General features: G+C 45.8%; 1 protein-coding gene across 1 annotated transcript; it reads left to right on the plus strand.

Moving 5' to 3' along the window:
• Positions 1-658: 658 nt before the first annotated feature.
• On the plus strand, positions 659-14318 carry ANAPC5 (anaphase promoting complex subunit 5). The gene is made up of 17 exons (XM_087942549.1): positions 659-958; positions 2091-2170; positions 2529-2638; positions 2964-3159; positions 3772-3838; positions 4294-4395; positions 4807-4997; positions 5682-5763; positions 6711-6800; positions 6935-7116; positions 8081-8216; positions 9467-9541; positions 10013-10134; positions 11066-11173; positions 12468-12615; positions 12829-12991; positions 13710-14318. Exons 1-17 carry the CDS (start codon positions 755-757, stop codon positions 13922-13924), a joined length of 2271 nt encoding a protein of 756 aa, XP_087798675.1. The 5' UTR covers positions 659-754; the 3' UTR covers positions 13925-14318.
• The last annotated feature ends 1125 nt before the right edge of the window (positions 14319-15443 follow it).

A 15443-nucleotide genomic window follows, 5' to 3' on the forward strand; every position in this document is an offset into this window, starting at 1 on the left:
CGATAAATGAATTAGAAACCAATGGGCAGGATTCACACCACAGAGCCATTAAACCAATCCAAGCTTACCCTAAGCAAGTGGGGTATGACGTGAGAATGATTAAAAAGTGAATAGTCTTGTATGAACATATTGGAAAAGGACGCAAGCTTTCATGTTCTCCAGGAGAAAAGAATATTTGTGGTTTAAAGTAGAACTGTGGGATTCCTGCTGTCTCTTGAGCTTGGTAATTTGCTTGCAAACATTTCATTATAATATTAGGTAGCCCCATCAGTGTTGAGTTATCAATCATCATCCGATATTTCATACACAGAACTCCTTCTCTAGGGAGACCTACAAAAAAGAGAGAGTATAGAAGTTTAAAAAAAACCCTAGATATTTGTAATCTAGAACACTGAAGTGATTCCTCTGAAATCCATTTGTCTGGAATGGAATAGGGTCTCCTGCTTGTGCAGGGGGCTGGACTAGAAGACCTCCGAGATTTTTATTCTTATTACTCTCCAATTCTAATTATTCTGCCATTTTCCCTTATTTCTTTTAAGCCCAGCGGAACTCTTGGCACCGCGCCTTTCGTTCCCGCTCCTACCCTTGACCGTGACACCCCTCAAGCTTCGCTCTCATTGGCTCAGGCCCGGCCCCCGCGCACTTCCTCCGGCCTCGGCGATTGGCTGCTCGGGGACTCAGCGGCGGTTGCCCGGGTGATGCTGCGGGTGCGCCTCCGTATGCGGTCCCCCATCGTGGCGTCGCGGAAGGCGCTATGGCCAGCGTCCACGAGAGCCTCTACTTCAACCCCATGATGACCAACGGCGTGGTTCATGCCAATGTCTTCGGCATCAAGGACTGGGTCACCCCCTACAAGATGGCCCTGCTGGTGCTGATCCGGGAGCTGGGCCGGACCGGGCCGCAACTCAGCCTGCTGGAAAGACGGCGTCTCAACCGGCTGCTACTGCCCCTCTTGCAGGTTGTGGGGGGTGGAGGGGGGTGGAGGGGAGAAAGAGGAAACCTGCATCCCTTTGGGGCGTTCTTTTGTGGAGAAGGGGGGGACATTATTTGTTAAATTTATTTGCCTCCTGTCCCAAAGGTGCTTTTTTGCAAGAGGCAACTTTGGAAAATGTCCAAAGAAACTGCTTCAGCTCTGACTGGATTGATGGAGAATGGAAGGATTTATACTCTTTGCAGACAGCTGGTCATTTGCATCCTTTGAGAGGGTCATTGAGGCCGCTTGGAGTTTTATCTGTGTCTTCGGGGTCACTTGAGGCTTCTTAAAGAAGCTTCTTGAATGAGAATTGAAATGCCTTCAAAAGTAAAAACCATGAAAGTCCAGTTTCCTCCTGAAAAAGCACTTTTGGGATAACCATGACCTGGATGACTGAGAATCTCTACAGACTTTTATTTGCCGTCTATATTGCCTTGTGTGTACTCTAGGTGGCTTACAACAATAAGAAGGAAGAAATGAAAAGAATGCACAGAAGTGTCATCTCCTGTCAGAAATGCAGGAACTAGGAATGGCAAAATTATTAATTTAAATTTTAAAAGGTCAAAAACTTTAATAAAAACAGAAGTAAAATAACAGAACAATAAAATAAAGGGTGAAAAAGACCACAATAAAAATATGGCTTTAACGGCTTTTCCTATGTCATTTGGGGCTTTCAAGGGGAGGGGAGGTTTTGAGGTCAGGTAAGGTTTCATTTATTTCTATTTACTTCAATAAATAAGATGTACATTTAATTATGAATTTGTAATTTAAAAGATAGTGTACTCTGGGCAGCTGATGAGAAAAACACACAATCCAAAAGAAGAAGAAAAGGAAACTAACAAGCTAACAGTATATAAGTACATTATATGTTTATATTGTATATAAATACAAAATATAAAATGGTGACAGGGCCAAAATGAATGTAGTCTTTCTGGTTATGACAAATAGTCAGAATGGTGTAGCTTGTCCCTGTGAATTGGGCACATTCATCCAAAGTTGATTTTATGGTTGCATATGCTGTATGTATCCATCAATGGGATTAATTCAGGAAATCATATTTCGTGAACTGTGAGTTAATAGATTATGTTCTAACAGTTAGTGTTACTTCTTTATTTAGGGTCCTGATATGACATTGTCTCGTTTGATTCAAGCTATTGATGAATGCTGCCGTGAAATAGCAAATTCTGTTCAAACAAGGTAAGTGTGATTTTTTTTTCCTTTTTGCATATTCCAGTTTGTTTCAATGGTGCCCATTCTTGTTTGCTTAAAAAGACTTGTTAGTGGGGTTAAATGTGCTTTGAAGGATGTAACTTTAATAAATTTCTCCAGGTTTTAGGGTCTTTCTCTGAATAGGAAGTTTGTTTTACAAGTTTGAAAATATTTCTTTGGATGAAGAAACTTGTTAATCCTTTTTGGTGGGGAGGGTTGGTGCTACAATTTCAATTCTGATTTCAAAATACTTATTTATTAATATTCATCTTTTGGAGGATCTATATATAGTTTGTGTGCTTTGTATATAGAACATTGCAGCATCATCTGTTGGCCTCACTTACAGGATCAAGCTGATGGCGGAAGGTGAATTGAAAGATATGGAACAATTCTTTGACGATCTTTCAGACTCATTCAGTGGAACCGAACCAGAAGTTCACAAAACAAGTGTTGTAGGTAAAAAAAAAAATCTTAGTTACTTTACATCTTGGATCTTCATTCCTTAGTTAAAATCTAACTGCCTAAGCTGGTTTGCTTCAATAAAACAAACCCAACTTAGTTTGTCAAACTTAATTTTTATGGATTTGCACAATCTTTTTGATGCAAATCATTTTTATTTTTTTTGCCACTTGTTCCGTTTGGAGAAATGCTCCCTGTTGTGGTAGAAATGGGTATTACAAAACCTGAGGAAGATAGGAGGTTTGATTGTATCGCATTGTCGAGCTGATAAGGCAGGAGAAGGGCCAAGTCCACAATAATAGCCTCCTCGTTACCTCTGCAGGCTTGTTCCTGCGCCACATGATCCTGGCTTATAATAAACTCTCATTCAGCCAAGTCTACAAGCTTTACACGGCTCTCCAGCAGTTCTTCCAAAATGAAGAGAAGAAAGGCAGAGGTGATGAGAGTGAAATGGAGCTGACCCGTTGTGGAGAACCGGATGAGGAAATGGAGAAAGAAGAACTTGATGGACCGCTCAGGTTATTATTTATTCATTTGTAGGAAATCCATATTCAGCCTCAATCTGTGAGGACTCTGAACAGCTTATTAAAACAACAAGATGATATTGTACATAACGTTGAAAAAGCAAAGAAAACCAACAACCATCGAATAAGCGAAAACATACCAGGAGTGTCATTCCCTCGAATCCAAAACTGGGGGAACAGCCAGTTTTTAAATAAGGGAGGGGTGGAAATTCTGCACACTGTTATAATTAAGTATATCTTGGTTTTGGTTACTGAATAAAAGCTAGGAGTGATCCCAAGATTCCCTGGTTTGTATGTGGCCAATTCAAGCTCTTGGATAAATTTGACCAAAAGTTCTGAAATGGTTCTATTGTCTACATTTCAGCAGGAGGGGGCTCATGTAATATGTACAGTAGCTGTAGCTTTATCCATACCTACCAAAATAGCTTGCAAGTTCTCAGAGCACCTTAGCTAACAATGAATGTGAAAACTTTCACCCTCTAGGGTGACACCTGAGGGCTTTTGCTCTGGGGGGGTTTTGGCCCTTTTTGAAATGAACTGCTTTCTTTGCTACTTCTGGGTCTTTAATTTTCTGGAGAAATGTCATGATGGCTTTTCTCTTTGAAGGGAGGAAGAGATATCCTGCAATGGCCCACTTTCACAGAAGCAAGCGGAATACTTCCTCTCCCAACAGGTATGCTAACTGATAAGCTCAAGACAGACTGAATATTTGTGGTGTATTCTACTTCCCATCCCTTAATATATGGGAAGATGAGCAGTGAGTGTGAAAGAGATTCTGCAGCTTGAGGACTAGAGTGTGGATATATCTGCAATTCCAAAAAGCAAAGTGTTTTATTTAACAAATTTCCTATGATCTCCCTAAATGAATTATCTGCAGTTGATTGCGTAAGAAGCACATGCAGTATAAGGAGGGCTTCTCAACTTTGGCAGCTTGAAGAAGGGTGAACTTCAACTCCCAGAATCCCCCACCCCCAACATCCACACACCTTCAAGTTGCTAAAGTTGTAGAATGCTGTGAAAAGTTCTTTAGCAGTGTTGATTATGGAAAGGTTCAATTTATAGCGTTCCGGTGAATTTACATCTATCTCTTAACAGAAACAAGTTTTATTTTTGGAATTTTAATTCTAGGCATCTTTGTTGAAAAACGATGAGACTAAAGCACTTTCTCCGGCATCTTTACAAAAGGAGCTGAACAACTTGTTAAAATTTAACCCGGATTTTGCGGAAGCGGTAAGTTAGATTAATTTGTTTTCTTAGGTCCCGCCTTATTGGGTGTATCCTTCCTTACCGGGTGTATCAAGCTGCGTGAATGTCAGGGAGGCAAGGCAGACTCAAGAGGTGCCAATTGATTGATTTGGTGTTCTGATCCATGTAATCCTTGATTTAGAACTACAATTGGGCCCAGAACATCTGTTGTTAAGTGATGTGGTCATTAAGTGAGTCATGTCAAAATTTACGGCCATTTTTTTGCTGTTTTTTACATCAATCCAGCCATGGTTTGTAAACCATAGTCTGTGACTGAATGTCATACGGAAACGCACCCTATCATCCAGTCCACTTGTGATTAAGGACACACTTATTTAATGCAAAGCTCATATATGTCCCTGGTAGTTTATACAAACTTGGTTTGTTTCTATCTAGCATTACTTGAGCTACTTAAACAGCCTTCGAGTCCAAGACGTCTTCAGCTCAACGCATAGCCTCCTTCACTACTTTGACCGCTTGATTCTTACCGGGGCAGAAAGCAAAAGTAACGGAGACGAAGGCTATGGGCGAAGCCTCCGATATGCGGCTCTTAATTTGGCTGCGCTGCACTGCCGCTTTGGTCACTAGTGAGTGGTTTTGAATCTACTTTCAGAAGCCAGCAGGGAAGTGTAACCTTTCCTGACTCCTTGGTTCTCCCATCTTCTCAGCCGTGGGTTGGGATTCAGGCAGAATATATCTAATAACTCCTAATCAAAAAAACAAACAAACCCCAATATAAATGGTAAAATGTCCTTCCTTTTGTCCCTCAAAGAAAATTGAATTTCTATGTCTTCCCCTAAGAAAACGAGGTTGAGTTGCCTTGTTTCCTTAGTGGCTGGTTCTATATTATATTTATAATAACATATATATATTACGAACACAATGGAGCCCCACATTTTTGTGGCAAAGTGAGATGTTTGTTGAGTGAGCTTTGCCCCATTTTGCCACAGTTGTTAAGTGAGTCACTGCACTTGTAAAATTAGTAATACAGTTGTTAAATGAATCTGGCTTTCCCATTGCTCATTGCAAAAGCGGATACTGCAACCATCATAAATTTGACTCGGTTACCAAGCAACTCAGTTTTGATCATCTTAACCACAGGGATGCTATAAGGGTTGTAAGTGTGAAAAACACCCATAAATCCCTTGTTTCAGTCATGTTGTAACTTCGAACAGTCCCTAAACAAACCATTGTAAGTCAACCTGTATATTCTTAAGGGTCTACATATTATTAGAGCCTTAACAGCGGCTGTCTTTCCTCTCTGATTGCAGCCACCAGGCTGAGCTGGCCCTGCAGGAAGCCATCCGGATTGCCCAGGAGTCTAACGATCACGTCTGCCTGCAGCATTGCTTGGTAAGGCTTCCTAGCAGAAGATCTGAGATCCTCCTTACCCCCGTTCTGTTCCAATGCTTTGAGTTGAGATGGCAGCTGCCTGTGCCATGAATCTGAGGATCACCGAGGCCAAACGTGCAAGTCTGGCCAGTTTTGATTTAGTTTTGAAAAGAAAAATAATAATTGGCAGTGTTGTGGTTCGCCTGCAGACAGCAGCAGAGTCAGACAGTGAGAAAGAAAGGGGACCAGTCAGGGAATCTGGGGAGGACTCGGACGAGGGTCCTGCATCTGATGCAGAGATGGAGCCAGGACCATCTGGGAGTGGGGTGCTGACTTTGGAGCCTCCGGAGCCTGGCAGCAGTGAGGCAGAGGACCCAGGGGAGCCTGTTCCCAGTGCGTGTATGTGCAGAGCTGCTAAAAGGCGAGAGCAGCGGAGACAAAAGGGGCGACTCGGGAGTAAGGCTGGGAGGTGATTGCCCCTCCCATAAGGGATAAAAGTCAGACCTCAATGACGAAAGCTTTGCAGGAAGCAAAGTAGTTTGATAGATTCCAAGTTCTCTTTGAAGCTCTGGTGGTTTTTTTCTGGTACTTCGGTTGTTTTCTGTATAATTGGACACTTCTGTTTTTGGCAGCACTCCACAGCATTGAAAGGTGTGTGCTTATCTTGGGGAACTGTTTATAATTAGTTCTGGCTGTGAATGAAAGTAATTCCCAGCATTGCAATAAAATAGGGTTTGCTTTTAAAACAAGTTTGTGTTTACCTTTGGCAAAGCCTGGGTCAGAACAGGCTGCCTGAGTTTCCTTTCACGGAATCATTTCCTTTTTTAGCGATAGCAAGTTGGGCGGCATGCAGGGATGCTTCTATTGACCCTGAAATTCCTAATCCTGAGGTGTCCATGGAGACCAGACTTTTGAGTGAAGGGACTTCTCAGTAACCATCCTGTTTGTCTCCTATCTTCTTTGACCAGAGCTGGCTGCACATCTTGGAACAGAAAAGATCGGATAGCTGCATACTTCTAGAGCACTCTGTGAAGAAAGCTGTATATTTTGGATTACCAGTATGTGTCAATCCCTTGGTCAATTTCCTTTCCTTTCTTTTTTTAAGTCACTTTTCCCTACTTGGCCCTTCTGTCTTTCATCTGGGAGACTAACAGCTTCCTCTTTTAAAACCCCTTCTCTCCTCCTTTCCTAGTATTTAGCCTCTCTGGGGATCCAGTCTTTGGTCCAGCAAAGAGCTTTGGCAGGAAAGACGGCCAACAAACTAATGGATGCTCTGAAAGACTCCGACCTCTTACACTGGAAACACAGCTTGTCTGAACTGATTGATATTAGCATCGCCCAGAAGACGGCCATTTGGAGGCTGTATGGACGCAGGTTGTCCGGCATCGGGCAGGGCGGAAGGTGTGAGATGGCATTAGGGATTTTGGGGAAGCTCAGAAAACCTTCCCGTCTGAAACCGCCAGGAAGCCGCGTTCAGGATTATTCATTAGGTTCCTCTGAATTAAAATTAAGAGCGCAAAAGTATATCTTTAGTGTTCTGACCCAGCTCCCAAACACAACAAACTTAGTTAAATCAATGATTCCTTTATTAGGAGCGCCAGTAACCCCGGCAAAAAGTCTCTCTCTCGATGCAGGCTGACAAGTCCGTCTGTCCAGAAGATGAATAGTTGTCTGCCACACCTATTCGTCTCCCCTCCCTGCTTTTTATCCCCCAGAGCTAGGGTGGGGCTTCGCTAGTAGCGGTGGCTCTTCTGTCCCAAGGACCAGCCCATAGATTTCCACTGCTCTCCTCTCCTCTGCCTTCTGTGTGTCCGCACATCAGGCACTGGACCCAGCTGTTCCTCCTCTTCCTCATCAGCCACCTCCACACCTGGGGGCTGTTGACTCTCCATCTGAGGGCTGATGGACGGCCTAGGCTCTACCTCTCCCCCACTCCCTCCCTCTCCCTCCTCTCTCTCTCCCTCCATTTCCTCTTCCCCTCGGAGCTCTAGCCTCGATGGTGGCCCTGACTCCCACACCGCCCCTGATCTGATTCAGCTGCTGGAGGGGCCGGCGGCTGACAGGCCACAACATTTAGCTTAGCAAATCCCAGGAACTGAATACGATGTCTAGCACACCTGGTGCACCTGCAAACAAGGGGGGGTGGGTGGGAAGTACACAATACATTGTACTGATTTCCATAATGGCCACCGTGGAATTAAGCTCTTGAATGGAGTTTATTTTTTTTCTTTTAAAGGTACTGAGAGCCTCTGTTCCGAACGGAATAAAAGGAACGGGCCTAGTGCCAAGGCTGTTATTCTCTGCCCATCTACCTTTCTCTCTCTCTCTCTCGCCCTAGCACAATGGCGCTCCAGCAGGCCCAGATGCTCTTGAGCATGAACAGCCTGGAGGCCGTGAACGTGGGCGTTCAGCAAAACAACACCGAGTCCTTTGCCGTGGTGCTGTGTCACTTGGCAGAGCTGCACGCGGAGCAGGTGGGTGGCGTGTTGCTGTGTGCCCGAGATTCCCTGCCATCGTTTCGTATGACCCTTCCGATAGTTCTGACGTGTGCCCTACTTAAGGCTGAAGAAGAGAGTCGGGTTTTTGGGGAATCGGCCTGAGTTCCCAAACCCTATTCTGACCAAGGCTTCTGAGACCGTAATTAAGCACACGCTTAGTCCAAACAACTCTCTTTGTATTTCAGTGCTGGGAATTATGTGCATTCCCAGCCAGTAAGGAGTCCCAAACAGTCCCTTGAGATAAGCATCCACCTTTCTCTCCTTTGAACAACTAAACAACTAAAGTGCCAAATGAATTATAAAAAACCCAACCGAAGTACAAAGTCCGGACAGAGCTTCAAGATTTAATTCGAGCAGAGCGAACGACTTTGCTTCCTGCAAAGGTTTATCTATCTTTGCACTTCCTTTAAACCTTAGGGGAGGGGCAATCACCTCCAAGCCTTACTCCGGAGTCGCTCCTTTTGTTTCAGCTGCTCTCACCTTCCAGCAGCTCTGTGCACACGCACACTGGGAACAGGCTCCCCTTGTTCCTCTTCCTCACTGCTGCCAGACTCTGGAGGCTCCGGAGTCAGCACACAACTCCCAGATGGTCCTGGCCCCATCTCTGCATCGGATACAGGACCCTCATCCGAGTCCTCACCAGACTCCTGGATTGGCCCATGTTCTTCCCCACTGTCCGATTCCACTGTCTGCACCAGTGAACCATAGCACACCCCATCTGCCTCATCTGGGTAGATCCCTGCTCCCTTGCTCTACTCACCACTCAGTCACTGTAGAGGAGCGTTTTTCAACGTGGGCCACTTTAAGATGTACAGACTTCAACTCCCAGAATTCCCCCAGGCAGCCTGTCTGCAGGCGTTCGTACAACTTCTACTTGGGAGAATCTGTTTATATGACGCTTCAGCATCTCGACAAAGTGATCCATGTTGCCCTAAAACAAAGCCACATCTTACCGAAGAACAAGACTTTTGAGAGAATTTGAAATGGCGCAGCTTTATTAAATGTATCTGACCATGTATTAAATATTTTTCCCCAGGAAGTATTTTATTGTAAGCTACATAAAAGTGAGATGGGTGGCCATGTAAATGGAATGAATGAATAAATGAAAGCACTTCTTGGCACTGTATATTTTTTATTTTTATTTTTTTGGAACTAAGGCATCGAAGTGTTTTAGCTTGGGCATGAATTTCTCCTCTTCTTTCCAATCGCACTTTTCTATGCATCAGGGTTACTTCACTGCGGCCTCCGAGGTTCTGAAGCATCTTAAGGAGAGATTTCCCACCAACAGTCAGCATGCCCAGGTGAGCTCCAGCAGTAGTAAATCCTGAGAGAAGAATGCTTTCTGACTTTGATTTATTTATGCGTTTTGCTTACAAAATCCTGCGAGTTGAATTATTAACGTTGCGCTGGTTGTTTGTTTCCAGAAGCACTTCTCAATAATGCCAGATCTGGATTTTGTCAGGCAAAAAATAATGCTCAACTGAGCTACAAAGGCATCACAATTTTTTTTTTAAGTCTAAACCCAAACTATATTAATGCATTAACCAGGCTAACGTAACCTGCTACTTTCTGGATGGGTTGGGATTGCAAGTCCCATAATCCTGAGGTGACATGGCCCATTGCCAAAACTGAGGAGGATGGGAGTCCCAACATATCTGGGATGTCACATAAATGGAGACTGGACAGACAACAATACATGTGGGGTGTGCAAATGTCACAAAAGACATGAAAAATCCAGTTCTTTCTAAATCTTTTCTGATCCTCCTTCGCAGCTGTGGATGCTGTTCGATCAGAAAATCCAATTCGATCGAGCCCTGAACGATGGCCGGTACCACGTTGCCGACTCACTGGTGGCTGGGATCACTGCGCTGAACAGCTGTGAGGGGGTTTACAGGTGAGAGATCAGCAGGCGGCAAAAATAAATCAATGTGAATCCTGTCTGTGTTGCTTACAGCAACTGGGCCTGGCTAGTCTAGGGAACAGAAGGACCAGGGGAGACAGGAGAGCATCTTCCAGTATTTGAGGGGCTGCCCCAGAGAGGAGGAAGGGGGTCAAGCTATTCTCCAAGGCACCCGAAGGCCAGAGAAGGAATAATGGATGGAAACTGATCAAGGAGAGATTTAACCTGGAAATAAGGAGGAATTTTCTGACAGTGAGAACAGTCAACCCATGGGACAGAAGTTGCCTTTGGAAGTTGTGGGAGCTTCATCCCTGGAGGCTTTCAAGAAGACACTGGATTGCCATTTGTCAGAACTGGTGTAGAGTCTCCTGCTTGGTCAGGGGGTGGGGGGGTTGGACTAGATGACCTACAAGGTCCCTTCCAACTCTGATTATCTGTTATCTACTTTTGAGTCGTACCTGTGAGCCGGTTCCCAAGCACCTGAAATGCAGTCACGGAGAAGCGGGGGCAGCTTTTGATGATGGCTGGAAGTGCTTGACAGACCATAAAATACCTTTTGCAAGGCTGCCGTAACTCTGGTCCTTAAACAAGCCATAAATCAACTGTGGAAAGCCGTATCAGTTTCTTGCTCGCCCATACATCGATTTTTCTCCTGGGGGCCGGGCTGGGGTTCACAAGACACCTTTATGCTTGGTCCTGCTGCGAACAAAAGATTGTTTATTTTTGTAATTTAAATTTATTTGCCTACTATTTCACCGTGGTGCCAACCTGGGCGACTTGCAGCAATAAAACTGGAGGGTGGATGAGACGAAAGGGTAAACATAACAATAACCGAGGGATAAATGAATGCAAATAAACAAAGGCACCTCGGCTGGGTGGCTTAATAACTTTCCTGCCTTTCTGCCCTTGGATTTTTGTCTTTCAGGAAAGTGACTTTGCTTAAGGCCCAGAATCAGGTGTCCAAGGCCCACAAGCTCCTGGAGAAGCTCTTGAGCCACTGCTATAAAATCAAAAACATCGAGATGGTCACCAGGTAAGAGACAAGTATTTCTAGCCAAAGGAGGCACTTGCTTTGGGTGGCCTATCCTGGGCCTCTTCCTGTGCTTCGCTTCAGCCCCTGAATGGCCACAGTGAATGATTAAGCTAGTAATCCGGTCGTTAAATGAATCTGGCTTCCCTCTTGATTTTGTTTGTCAGGAGGTTGGAAAATGGGATCATGTGACTCCCCAGGACACAGCAAGAGGTCATAAATAGGAGCCAGTTGCCAAGGGCCTGCATGTGGATCACGTGACTGCGGGGAATGCTGTAATGGCCATGCGAAAAACAATCATAAGTCACTTTTTTTCAGTGCCGTTGTAACGTCGGTATCAACTCATAAAATATTTCTATGGTCCTTTTAGAGAAAGTGGGGGGGAAGGGGTTTGAAAGAGCAGTGCATCAGCTTGGAAACCAAAAGTGCATTCCATAAATGTTTTCAAAGATAGTAACTAAGTGACCGAAGTTTCTGCCGTGCAAAATTCTAACTGGAGAGCATGATTGATGACTCTGGGCTATGGATGTGTCCCATTGGAGAATATGAATTACGATACACCCAGGAGGACGGAGGGAAAACCAGGGTCAAGGGTGACAATGAATGATGTGTCTCAGAATCGGCTACACCCAGGCAATGCCGGCATGTTAACTCCCAATAAATCTTTTGGAAGTTTGGCTCGAGGCTCATGATTTAAATGGGGGTAACTGCTGGAATCCTGACAGTCGGTCACTCAATGAACCGTGGTAAGTCGAGGACTACCTGTAAAGAAGAGAGCCAAATCTGCAGGAGGCTTGCTGTTTATTCTCAAGGGATGATAATGTTTAAAAGCTTTGCTTCAATCTTTGCCCAAAGCAGGAGAATCGATACCCTTTAATGGTTTGAAATCAATACCCTTTAATAGTTTGATACCCTTTAATGTTTTTGGGGGCCCTCCCTCACTGCTTCGGGTTGCGTCCCAGGTGTGACCAAACACAAAAGGATGTGCTTGCTTGCTTACTCCTTTTATTTATAGCTCCTATTCATAAGGCCGCCCGGCTGCAAACAACAGTGAGTGGCCAATCACAAAGCAAATAGGACAGAGGTTCTCCAATCTTGGAAAACTTTAAGACTTGTGGACTCTGGGAGTTGAAGCCCACGAGTCTTAAAGTTGCCAAGTTTGGGGACCCCTGAACTAGGAAAACGCTCCAGAAATGCCCAGTGGTTAATCGGAACCCCCAGAGACGGTGCTTCAAAGCGTCTTGGGAAATGACGCTTCTAATTCCTCATTTCTCTTCCTTCTCTTCCTTGGGTCCAGCGTCCTGCTCTCCATGGCCGAGCTGTATTGGCAGTCTCTGTGCCACACGATCGCTTTGCCCATCCTGCTGCAGGCCCTGGCCCTGGCGAGGGAGTACCGCCTGCAGTACCTGGCTTCGGAAACCATCCTCAATTTGGCTTTTGCCCAGGTATCAGCTCTGCTCCTCCTTGCGTTTTCTCTCTTGGCTGCTTGGAAGGGGACCCGGACCCTTGCTGCCAAGCCTACAAGCCCCCAGATTATCTACACACACACCCCCGCCCCCAAGTATAGGGTTAAGCTGGTTGTGGGTTGAAGAAACTACAACCGGCTGGCATCGTCAAATCCTTAGCCGTTGCCGTCGTTGCGTTTGCTTCTTTCCTAGCTCATCCTGGGGATTCCCGAGCAAGCCCTCAGCATCCTGCACATGGCCATAGAGCCCATCCTGGCCCATGGGGCTGTGCTGGACAAAGGAGCCGCCATGTTCTTGGTGGCCAAGTGCCAGGTTGCTTCGGCGGCCTCTTACGAGCCCGCCAAGAAGGCAGAAGGTAAGCTCTCCCCACCGTCGGCGTCCCCAGGGCAACGATGTGGTTGCTCTTCGACGAAAACACGGAGCTGAACGGGCGTTTCTGCCAGCCTGGCTCCCTTGCCTGGGGCTTCGGAAAGAGCCACAATGAGTTTAACCACTATGCCAAACTGCCCCCTGTTATTTGGCTGGTGGGTGGGCATCTGTTGAAATACCTATTTTGAAAAGGGGACGGATGTAGTTCAAAATTTCTGACTCTCTCTCTCTCTCTCTCCTTTCTTTCTCTCTCTTTCCCTCCCTCCCTCTTTCTTTCTCTCTCTTTTCTTTTTCTCTTTTTCTTTCTCTTCTTTCTCTCTTCTTTCTTTCCCTTTCTTTCTCTCTCTTCCTTCTTTCCCTTCTTTTTCTCCTCTTTTCTCTCTCCTTTCTTTCTCTCTTTTTTTCCTCTTCTTTCTCTTTCTTTCCCTCCCTCTTTCTTTCTTTCTTTCTTTCTTTCTTTCTTTCTTTCTTTCTTTCTTTCTTTCTTTCTTTCTTTCTTTCTTTCTTTCTTTCTTTCTTTCTTTCTTTCTTCTTTCCTTCCTTCCTTCCTTCCTTCCTTCCTTCCTTCCTTCCTTCCTTCCTTCCTTCCTTCCTTCCTTCCTTCCTTCCTTCCTTCCTTCCTTCCTTCTCTCTCTCTCTCTCTCTCTCTCTCTCTTCCTTCTTTCCCTCCTCCCTCCCTCTCTCTCTCTCTCTCTCTCTCTCAGCCCTGGAAGCAGCTATCCTGAACTTGAACGAAGCCAAAACCTATTTTGCAAAAGTGGATTGCAAAGAACAGCTGCGGGACGTCCTGTATCTCCAAGCCAGGCTCTTCCACAGCCTGGGTAAGACCCAAGAGAGGAACCAGTGCGCCATGCTCTTCCGGCAGCTTCACCTGGAATTCCCCGCCCGGGGGGTCCCCCTGATCAGCACGTTTAAATGAGGCCTCTGAGCAGAGGAGTCCAGTCCCCGGGGAGGCCAGCTGGGCCACAAAACTGGAACGAGACCCTTAGATCGTCCCTCTGCGGTTCTTCCTCCCCTCCTTATGTGTCCCTCACTCCGTGCCGTGTTCAGTCTTTGGAAATGCCAATAAATTGGTCTGTGGGCAATAGCCAGAGGCACCGTGCCTGTGTTCCGATGCCCATCTTGCTTGGCTTGTCCTTGCCGGTCGAGGCCCACTGACCCATCCTGGTCAAAAGGGGATGCCAGGGACTTTCTTGCCACGGACTCGCAGTCAACGTCTTTGCCATATGTGAACCACTGCAGGTAATCCTCGACTTGTGACCACAGTTGCTATAGAATGTCTCTATATAAATATATAAATAAATAAACACGAGTCAGTTGCCAAGTGCCTGAATTTTGACCGTGGGGATGCCACAATGGCCCCCAACGTGTGAAAAACCAGCCCAAACTCCTCCCCTTTTTTTTTTCAAAGTTGTTAACTTTGAACAGCGTCAGCGGGGAAGCCACATTAACACAACCACCCGACTAGCAGGAACAACTGCAGCGATTCCCTTAAGAAATGTGGGAAGGAAAGAAAAAAATCGTTTTGTGGGACCAAAACTCGCACATTTCTTGCTCGGCGACATCCATTTCAGCCTCAGGTCGAGAACGACCTGCATTGATTGATCCTGAGCAATCATCGTTCTCAGAGTCCAGCGGACGTTTGGCAAGCCCCTGCGAGTTTTCCGAACCCGGCCAGCACCCCAGCAACCCTCCCTTCCAATCAGCAGCTCCGAGACCAACATACCTCAAAAGTACCTTTATTAGAACAGCACCTGGCACATCTGTGGAACCCCGAATCTAAAAAGCTTTCCACAATTTCCCAAACTACAAATCCCTGCTCCCTTGGCCATCATCCCATTCCATCCTCACTTGAGACTTCCAAGAAGAGATTGGGCTGCCATCGGTCAGAAATGTGTGTAGGGTCTCCCGCTTGGGTGGGGGGGGGGTTGGACTAGATGACCTACAAGGTCCCTTCCAACTCTGATGATCTGTTCATCCGGTCACATGGCCCAATCACGGTCCATCCAAAAGGAAGACCCTTATTTCATTCTGCGCCACACTCCGTGACCTTGGACTAACAAAAGAATTTTATTGTGTCTACTTAGAGCTCCTTAATTGAAATCACTCCCACTTTCTCAGGCTATGTGGCAGCGTGGAACATGGCTTCCAAAGCTGACAACCTCTTTGTCCCAACGTCCAGCGGTGATAGATTTGTTTTGTAGAGGAGAAGCTCTTAACGGACCATCTCGACTGGCCCCCAATCCTCTTCCCCTTCGTGCATTATTGAAGCCTCTCTGATGGAGGCAGCGTCCTGCCGTGGTAGCCTGGATGCCCGAGAGAGGCTTTTAAAGCCCAGGTAAAAGCCACGTCCGTCTCTTTTTGGAGTTGTTGTTTTTTCTTTCTTTCCCTTCCCTGGCCTGGAAGCAGCTTTTGAGTGGCTGAGAGCCCGTCCGTCT

Source organism: Notechis scutatus, chromosome 13, assembly GCF_049901735.1.
Source record: "Notechis scutatus isolate UNSWTSFEM ecotype Mainland chromosome 13, rNotScu1.2, whole genome shotgun sequence".
Taxonomy (NCBI): Eukaryota; Metazoa; Chordata; class Lepidosauria; order Squamata; family Elapidae; genus Notechis; species Notechis scutatus.

Bases quoted from the DNA above. Each gene is read 5' to 3' on its own strand.
- ANAPC5 (XM_087942549.1), top strand. From the start codon at position 755: ATGGCCAGCGTCCACGAGAGCCTCTACTTCAACCCCATGATGACCAAC. The intron at 3,839-4,293 runs GTATGCTAACTG...TTTTAATTCTAG, and splicing joins AATACTTCCTCTCCCAACAG to GCATCTTTGTTGAAAAACGA. The intron at 5,764-6,710 runs GTAAGGCTTCCT...TTCTTTGACCAG, and splicing joins TCTGCCTGCAGCATTGCTTG to AGCTGGCTGCACATCTTGGA.